Here is a 9,665-nt window from a genome sequence, read left to right as displayed (position 1 = left end):
CCTGACCTTGTTTACATGTAGGAACCGAGTGCGCTTCGGGAGCTTCCGGCTCACGCACGAACGCGGACAACGAAAGGCGCCATTTTTGTTGTGGCTGTTGTCACAAACGTCTTTTAGGTTTCACTGAAAGAATAATGAAAACGTACAGCTATTACATTTATAAGAGTCTCGACATCTGTACACAAGGAGTAACCAAAATGTCACACGTGAACTAATGACTGGATTTTAATTGTGCTCCTGTAAATGTGTGGCTGCTGAAAATAATTGAATGAAAGCAACGCAGTTGCCGTGCAGCCGCGGCTGCCGCTGGCGGACGCCGGTGTGGCTGATGGAGAGAAGCAGAAGGGAAGCGTCGGTATGTAGGTGTCGGTAGGTGTCGGTAGGTGTTTACGGAGCAGCGCGGGCTGCTCTCCGCCATCTGGGCAGGATCATGTCCCCCAAAGACCCGCTGCTGAGTGCGCTGAAAGGTAGGTCACGTCTTCGATTCCGTACTTCTAGACTTTATGGCTCTGAAGAACGGGCAACGAAGCGAGACAGCCGTTTTTTTTCCCCAAGAGAGAACGAGTTTGGTGACGCAGCTCAAGTGCCATGATTTCTTTCACTGTACGCTGACAGATGAGAATGAGATGGGCGTGTCGAGGTGATTTCGGTAAAAACAAGCAACCCCGGTTGCCGTTCTTTAACTTTTTAAAATCCCCTAAAACGAATGTGTCTTAGTTATTACGCGTGTTATGTTCTGCCGTTCGGTTCAGAGATACGTTTTTAAGCTTGCACACAAAGCGAAGAGCAGTGGTCTGATGATGTACATGGGAGCTCTGAAACCCCACAGCATTTCTGATTTGTCCGGCGCCTGATCATAAACACTACAGACCCAGTGCGGGACTTATCCGTTCATCCGTACAATTTCAATAACCGCTTGTCCTGAGCAAGGTCGGGGTGGTTCGGAGCCTATCCAGGAAACACTGGGGGCAAGGCTGGGGGAGGAGTGGTATGGGCAGGATAGCCACATACACACACACACACACACACACACACACACACACACACACACACACACACTCTATGGCAGTTTAGTCTTACCAGTCTACTTGAACTGCTTGTCTTTAGACTGTGGGAGGAAACCGGAGCACCCAGAGAGAATCCACGTAGACACAGACAGAACGGTGGCGGGGCAGCACAGTGAAACAGCGAGTAGCGCTGCTGTCTCACAGCGCCTGGGTGCAAGAGGACGTGGGTTCGATCCAACGCGGTCTCTGTGGAGTCTGCATGTTCTCCCCGTGTCTGCGTGGGTTTCCTCCGGGTGCTCCGATTTCCTCCCACAGTCTAAAGACATGCTGTTCAGTTTCACCCCTAGTCGTGAGTGACAGAGAGAGAGAGTGTGTTCCACTGATGTATGGATGAGTGACCCAGTGTAAGCAGTGTATCTAGCAGTGTAAGTCACCGCGGTGAATAAGGTGCGTGGGGTGATAACTCGACATAGTATCCAGTGGAAGTCGCTTTGGAGAAAAGCATCTGCTAAATAATAAATAAATAAATGTAAATGCAAGAACACGCAAACTCCACACAGACTGAGCAGGAATCGAACCCACATCCTTTCGCACCACTTGGGGCTCTGTGAGGCAGCAGCACTGCCATGCTGCCCACTTCTGGTATCTTATGATTTCATTTCAGAATCGCTTGTCCCTTACGGGGTCACGGGGAACCGGAGCCTACCCGGCAACACAGGGCGTAAGGCCAGAGGGGGAAGGGGACACACCCTGATTATTAATATTATTATTCTTATTCCTCTTCCTTTGAATACCTTTGTCAAACGTGACTTACAATATGAGATAACTTTACAATGATTTACTCATCTCAACAGCAGTGTGTTCTTACTGTACCAATTAAGTAAATTGATTAAAGGGACTACAGTATGAGAGGGATTTGAAACGGGTGCCTTTAGATTCTAAGGGAGCACAATGGTTCTTGCTCACATCCTCTCTTGTGTTCGCTTGTGGATATTTGTGTGTTAAAGTGTGCATTCTGAGCCTCACGTCAGAGGGAGGCGTGACTGACTCGAACCCTCAGCTGTCCTCCTGCTGCCAGTTACTGGAACTCATCTTTCGTAAGGGGCTTCAGCGTGAGTATATGTTCACTTGTAAACGCACCGTCTCTTCTACATTATCGCATGGTGGTATATTTGTGGAACGTCTGCATGCCTTCAGGCTTTTAGTTGCCACTTTTGAGTACATAAAAATAGGCTCACATCAGACCTCCATCTTCAGCACATATGGCTTGCTGACTGCCTCCCACAGTGCAGGTATTTAACAAATGCTGAAATATTCTTTGCCCATTTTCTTCGTTATACAATATGTTATAGATCAACTGGATGAATGATATAGAAGTCTGAAGTTACTGGAGCATGGAGCAGTCACGGAGATTACATGTATGAGCAAGATGTCACATATCAGATGGTGACATATTTGTGAAATGCCAGATGCAGAAACAACTAGACACACTGATAGAACAGACAGACTGAGACCCACACACTGTCTGCGAATCACACTAATGATTGCCTGTTTCTATCCATATCCAATAAGGAAAGCTTGCAGGATGTGCAGGTGTTATGTCTGTCTCCTGCTATGACACACTGGCGTGTCACTAAGAAGTCAGTAGTGTGGGTCCGTTTTTTTTTTAGTGGCAGGTTTACATTCATTCATTTAGCTGACGCTTTTCTTTAAAGTAACTTAATGTTAAGCTACTTACAATTATGGGGATGCAGTGGCGCAGTGGGTTGGACCGAGTCCTGCTCTCCGGTGGGTCTGGGGTTCGAGTCCCGCTTGGGGTGCCTTGCGATGGACTGGCGTCCCGTCCTGGGTGTGTCCCCTCCAGCCTTACGCCCTGGGTTAGGCTCCGGCTCCCCATGACCCCGAATGGGACAAGCGGTTCAGAAAGTGTGTGTGTGCGCTTACAATTATATACCCATTTATACAGCTGGGTAGTTGTACTGCAGCAATTTAGGATAAGTACCTTGCTCAAGGGTTCTACGGCTGGAAGTGAGATCTAAACCTGCACCCAGGTTGACGGTAGGACGACAGTAGAGCCTGCTGCTGGGCTTTGTTTCTTGGAGACATTGTACAGGTACATTGTATTAGCCCGCACTGATGTGTTTCCTAGTGGTAGTGGTCTGCTGTTAGTTGCTGTGTGCTTCCAACTGGGTAATCTGATAAACTTTACTCTTTCTACTCTTCAGAGCCTGTTCTCGCGCTGGTCCACAGGGATTATTGGCACTGCCTGGAGCAGCTGCCCCAGCTGGACTCCTGTGGAAGGTGAGCAGCTGGACACACACAAACAAGACTTGGGGTCATTTCTGGTATTTCAGATTCACAAGACCATCATCAAAGATTCTGGTTATTAGACTTTAAGACCTTAACGCGGATAGGAAATTCAGACCTGTCCTAAAGCATGCGAATGCCTAAGCACTGTTTACCAAGAGGGTGCAAGAACTTGTGCTGATATAATAATAAAGGCTTAGATCAACATTTACTTTCAAATGTCTCCTTCCTGTGTTGCTGAAAACAGGCTGAGCCCAATCTCTTTGGCACTGGAACAGACATCTGCTTGCAAGAAACTGTTGACACCTCAAGGCAAAGGACGCTATTTCCTGAGGCTGGCCCTGAAGAGGAGGATCTTAGGAAGTGTAGTTCAGCATCTTTTACACACAACCAGACTACTGGAGGTCAGCAATTAGGGTTTTAAATGTTTTTTTCATATAAATGCTTAAGATGTGAAGTTGTAGTTTGCCCTTTCTTCTTCTCTGACGTATTGGCTGCTGAACTGATGTTCCTGAGTATCTCAATGGCTTATGAAGACAAGACTTATGCAGTAAGGGCTGTCTAGGTGTACCTCTACATAAGGGCCATTTAAAGACAAGCCTAGCAATGTATGATTAGTCATAGATTGCTGCACATTACCACACTCTCTGTGTAGCCTATGCACAATGAAGCTGAAACATGCAACATTATGGTACAAAAGGAGATAAGTGAACTTGTGTGAATGGGAAGGAAAAGAAAAGAGAGACTAGTGAGCTGAATGATTGTAGTTCTTCCTTTATTCCAGTGGTACAGTCCAACAGTTTCCATTCTCAGGAATGAAGAGTTTCTGGGTGAGTTTTCTTTCTCTCTGCTGCTTAATAAAACATAAATATATGCTTTGAGACATGGGCAGCTACTTGAGTACTGTAATGTGCACCTGTAAAAAAATTTTGATATCATACAAACTGTGCTTCAGTAATCATATGTCTGTATATGAATCTCTGTGTCTGTTGTGAAATGAAACTATGTATGTATACCCCAAATTGTACTGTACTTCAGAGAAAATTAATACATATAAAAGTAGATGTCCTTGAGTAAATCATCAGAATCAGAATGAGGTTTTATTTACCAAGTGTGCTGATTCACACAAGGAATTTGCTTTGGTGCTTTGACACCTGACACCTGACACAGAATGAATGAATGAATGAATGAATGAATAAATAAATAAATAGTATATTTACAGAGTAAAATGAATAAATACAAAAATTAAATTACAAAAGTGATGGGGTATATATGTAACTCTTTCCCAGAACCTTTCCTGTCCTTGCTATTGGTTCTTACAGAGATGGAATTCAAACTTGAGGTGGAGGTAAAAATATTTTACTTCATATCTGAAGATACAACAAAGCTGCAAAATCATGGAGACAAACCAGAATGAGTAAGATGCTGGTTTTCACTGTAGCCTACTCTTCTGTTGTTACAGAACTGCAGCTTTTTGGATGAGAGCTGGCTCCTGCCGGTGAGCTTCCAGCACCACTGCGTTCTGCTGCCCGGTTCATTTTTTAAAACGTAATGTAAGAGTAATGGCTGGATTGTTCTGGTGCTTTTGGTTTTTGGAATGGATGCAAGACCAGTCTGTCACAGATAATAAATTTTCACCTGTTTGGGAACCCCTTCTTGTTCTTAATAACTATTCATCGTTCCACCTTTCAGCTGCCAAAAAGAAATTTTTGTTTCTAGGCTAACTTTTGTAGTTGTTGGCACAATGATTCTCTGCTAGAGCAAATTATGACTCTTCTTCATGAATTACATTGTTGAAGTAGGGCTTTGTAAAAATGTCTCATTTGATTGTGGTGTAATACTTTTTGTTTTTTTGTTATGCTAAGAGCCCTGAAAAAGAGGTATGTTGGGGCTTTGAGGGTGGGCGTAAACGTCAAGGTCTCTCTGTGTATTCCAGGTGTGCGAGGTGTATGAGTTAGTACCATGCCGGGAACTTGGCATGGTACTCAGGTCAGTTCTAGTCTCTGTCCTTCTCCTGGTCACTTTGTTTTTTTCAACAGGAATTTTCCCTTCATGTTTCTCTCTTTTTCTCTTGGGGACAGGTACCTCGGTGGACGTGTATTTGTCCTTGACCTTATAGAGGGCAGCCAGGCACAGGTGGACAGGTTTGTGCTGCCAGGTGACATCATTGACGAGATCAACGGAGTATCTCTTAGGAACGCCTCCAACGGACAGGTGAGGCAGCACACTGCTACTGAAGTAGCTTAATCCCACAGTCAGCACTACTTATGTCTGCTGGGTTTTGAACCACAAGTGGAAGTACCATTAGAAGGGTCACATAACCAGACCTTGGTTTACACATCTCGCTGGTAAATTTCTAAGGAATGGGTAAGTGCTGTCAAGTTGAAATAAATCACTTGAGTGGTTTCCCAATAATTGAGAGTACCGAAGTCATTTCCCTTAGGTTTATCACACTTGTGCTCTTCCGCATGCCTTTGGACTGTTGGAGGACACCCATGTGAACATGGGGAGAACATGAAAACTCTGCAGACTGGGCAAGGATCAAACTTGAAATTAAAAGACACCCCCCCCATGCTGTGAGGCAACAGCATTTCCTACTGTGCCAATGTGCCGGCTTCAGTTGCTTAATCTTTTATTATGAACCAGACTGCTTGCAGTAGTCATGAGTGACTTTCAGTCCCTGCATTCGAAATGGTGCACATTCCGAAGGTTCTTTGCCGAAAATGCCAGTGAAGATTTAAATTGCCAGATCTAGAAGGATGTGTGAATTAAAGGAAGAGAAGAAAAGAAGCCTCTATAACTAAAGAAATGAAACACTCTGGAACCATGATGTAGAGGTGATCATCTGTATCAGCATAGTTTCAACCAGCACGGATGGAGGGTCAGAGAGCTAAGAACCCTTTGTAGGTGGTTGAACACCAGCCATTCATTATAGCTATCAATGTCATTTTGCAGTTTCGTTAGCACTAAGCTTTCACTGAGTCATTTTCTGACTTTAAAGTGGCAGCAGGTCACACTTGCAGCATAGCCCGGGTCCACGCTGTGCTTTTGTTGACTTCCAGTGCGATCATGCACATGCTTCCTATGATATGGAACTTGTGTGCTGGGAAGGGTTTCTTTGAGAAGCACAGTTCTCTTACTCACAAGACACATATTATCACTGGGTATTTTCAGAAGCACAGGGACAGTTTCCTAACTTCCATGACCTGACAAGTCACCACTTGATTCTTGTATATCATATGCAGGACTGTGCAGTGTTGCCTATAACAGCAGCTTTTCGTTTGTAGCCAGGAGAGTGGCATAATATTCCAGTAGTACAGCAGCAAACCTCACTGATCTCAGACGATGTTGTGGACAGGCTGTCCTATTAGTCTGCTGCTGTTTGTATTTATACATATTCTGCCTGCTCTCTGTGCTGTATATGTGACTCATTGGTGAGTGCTAACTGTGGCCCTGCAGGGTGTCACCCTAAAGCACTCTCTTCCATGTTTCTACAAGGCAGGGGTGGTGTTGGCTCGCTTCAAGGGCTCTCCACTGTCTCTGCGGGTGCTGCGCTGGAGGGCAGATGATGGGGCAGTTTACCAGCCCGTGGTCAAGCTGCTGCAGGCGCTCAAGCAGGAGAACCCCTCGCTCCAGCTCATCTCGCGCCCGCAGCAGCAGTGCAGAGGGGCTCTGCACGGAGAACAGTCCCAGTGCTTGAACGAGGGCCGGTGAGAGGTCCTCTTCTCCATTTACATTATGCTACTTTATTGGCCTCCTTTGTTTGATTTTAATTGAACTGTATGTTTTTTTTGTAGGATTGTATACATTGTGCAGTTATTGGGAAAAGCCAACATTGGAATGGTAAATGTATACAAGTCTGTACGTGTTACACGAATTGGTGCTGTATGGCTTTTTTGGGGTATCACTGATGGACCATGACTGTGTTTAATTTTGTATGTGTGACTGAATGTGTGCATTTCAGTACGGTGGGAAAGAGGTGCTCCAGCATGGAATTCCTCTGGTCCTGGAGCAGAATCAGCCAAGCAAGGTACAGCATGTCGGAGTGGCCTGTTTGGACATACTGCACCATGGTGCCAGATAGCTGGAGAACAGCTGGATTGTCTGAGATGCCTCTAACTGATCTTTAACCTCTTGCCATGTTCTCTCCTAGTCTGCTTGTTATAAACTGAGACCTCTGGATCCAAGCTGTTCTAACTAAATATGCCAGCAAACTGATGTATCATTTGAGAAAACTAATGGATGCACATGACCGAAAAAAAAGGTGTTGTGATAGTGATAAATGTGGTCATGGAGACAGAGGGGAAAAATAAAAGGGGTAAATATTTTTTCATAGATAGTATTTTAGAAAAACCGAGTGCTATAGACTGACACGCTACTGTAGCACTTCTTGTCAAGACATAAATATATACAGCATGAACTGTGACAGTTCAATGGATATTGTAATTGAAAACACATGCAATGCAAAATCAACTTCCTTCAGCTGGAAGAAAGGTGAATTATGCAAACATTAGACAAGCTCTTTCATCCACACCATCCATATTAGAAAGATTAATTACAGCTACATCTTAAATCTTTTAAGTAATTTTTTAAGTATTGTTTCACTAGCTGATTATTCATACAGCTGAGTCTTTCACACAGACGGTGTTGCTGGACTTAAAGGAAACTCATGTGACGTGTACTGAGAAGTCTACGAAACTAGTGAGTGTCTCCCCTGACAAACTTGGTCACACACACCCCTGCACCCTGGCTATTGAACACTCACTCAGACACATCCATCCATCACCAGTAACTGCTTGTTTAGTGCAGGGTCTTGGTGATCCAGAGAGCCTATCCTGGAGGCATAGACCCTGGATAGGACATCACATGGACTCAGTCATTTCACACACACATACTAAAGGCAATTTAACTTCACCAATTTATGTGAAACATTTATCTGTGAACTGAGGGAGAATAATATGCAAACTCCATACCAACTGAGCCAGAGTCTAACCCATGGCTAAAACCACAGCCTTGGAGTGTGAGGCATCAGTGCTACCTGCTGTGCCATCGTACATGATGCAAAACTCTAACATATATGGAGATAACACATTACAGTGAACTGGACCTATCCTGAAAGCAGAGGGCAAAACCAACAGAATTTTGATTTAAATATTGAAAAATTAATAGCAATTGCTTTGGTGTCACTTTCATAGAAACAGTCCCATAGTCTGCTTTAAATAACACATCCATCTTCTCACCACCTCTTCCTTTTTTGTGTTCAGGAACTGTTTCAGCATCATTACCCAGAGATCTCCTGTGTGGGGAGATACAGCCAACCAGACCACACCATCTTTGCCTTCTGTGTTGTGTAAGTATCTGCCACAGCATGAGAAATGGGACTGTACATATGAATGGTCACCTGGACTAGAGGCACAAAATTCTTTCATAGGGATGCTATAAAACAAGCTACAATGCAGAAATATTGATTACCCCTGTGATTGTACATATGCCAATAAATGTAAGTCTTCAGCTCTATGTATGAATAGATTTGAGGGCAAGTGCCATGGCTGCAAGATTGCTGTCCTTTTCTCTGCTAACTCCATCTTCATTTTGTAACCAGTGCCTGTGGTGGGTGGGGCATCTAGTGGAAAGTAAAGCCTCATATGATTGGCTGAAACCAGACTGCAACTAAGAACCCAACTGGTTGTATTACAGAGACTGCCCAGAGACCCATCAGACAGCTGGGTTCTGCTGCATAGTACTACAAGCCAGTTCCACTCAGGAGTGTGAAGAAATAGTCAGTCGAATTGGTAAACAGATTTAGCATTTATAATGAAACAAAATTATGGCAACATTGACATTTTTTGTGAATTTGTGCCAGTTAAGCATTTTGTTTCTCTGCAGTCACTGGGTTCAAGCACACAGAATGGTTTGTGTGAGATGTCAGTCTACCAGCTGTGCCAGCACCATGGGACTCTCTCCCACTGTAGTTGCCAAGGGTTTCTGCACAAGTCAGTGATAAGTAGCCATTTCTTCTTTAGTAATATTTCTCACCCTGCAATTTTTGTAGGACTGAGTTTGAATGTCACTATTGTAATGCAGTTTTCTATAAAACAATGTTAGATTATACTATCCTTGTTAATTCAGTTGCCTTCCACATTGACATTAAGTAGCCTGTTGCTAACTTAGTACCAAATGTAACAAAGGGTATGTCATGCTGTGTATAAGTGCCAATTAAAGTAATTTTTACTACAGTAATTCCTGGTACAGAACTAGTTTTAAATTGCTTGTGTAATTTACACATACATTGAGTTACTCAGAAGTTAATCATTGCCTAACAGCAATAAGACTGACAACCAAAACATTACT

General features: G+C 43.9%; 1 protein-coding gene across 2 annotated transcripts; it reads left to right on the top strand.

The window, feature by feature from the left end:
- Window positions 1–73: 73 nt before the first annotated feature.
- On the top strand, window positions 74–9,611 carry LOC108939923 (uncharacterized). 2 transcript variants are annotated; one of them, XM_018761603.2, is made up of 16 exons: window positions 74–467; window positions 2,015–2,119; window positions 3,233–3,308; window positions 3,562–3,718; window positions 4,099–4,144; window positions 4,604–4,662; window positions 4,777–4,812; window positions 5,251–5,303; window positions 5,396–5,528; window positions 6,813–7,024; window positions 7,112–7,157; window positions 7,279–7,344; window positions 7,956–8,015; window positions 8,579–8,664; window positions 9,012–9,106; window positions 9,201–9,611. In XM_018761603.2, exons 1-16 carry the CDS (start codon window positions 431–433, stop codon window positions 9,233–9,235), a joined length of 1,302 nt encoding a protein of 433 aa, XP_018617119.1. In that variant the 5' UTR covers window positions 74–430; the 3' UTR covers window positions 9,236–9,611. The 2 variants fall into 2 exon arrangements, with proteins under 2 accessions (XP_018617119.1, XP_018617120.1); XM_018761604.2 differs by lacking the exon at window positions 2,015–2,119.
- Window positions 9,612–9,665: the final 54 nt, after the last annotated feature.

This window comes from Scleropages formosus, chromosome 20 (genome assembly GCF_900964775.1).
Source record: "Scleropages formosus chromosome 20, fSclFor1.1, whole genome shotgun sequence".
NCBI lineage: Eukaryota > Metazoa > Chordata > Actinopteri > Osteoglossiformes > Osteoglossidae > Scleropages > Scleropages formosus.
Note: the sequence above shows the minus strand (reverse complement) of the source record. Positions and strands in the feature narration are given on the sequence as shown.

Bases quoted from the DNA above. Each gene is read 5' to 3' on its own strand.
- LOC108939923 (XM_018761603.2), top strand. From the start codon at position 431: ATGTCCCCCAAAGACCCGCTGCTGAGTGCGCTGAAAG. The intron at 3,719-4,098 runs GTCAGCAATTAG...CCTTTATTCCAG, and splicing joins ACACAACCAGACTACTGGAG to TGGTACAGTCCAACAGTTTC. The intron at 4,145-4,603 runs GTGAGTTTTCTT...ACTCTTTCCCAG, and splicing joins CAGGAATGAAGAGTTTCTGG to AACCTTTCCTGTCCTTGCTA.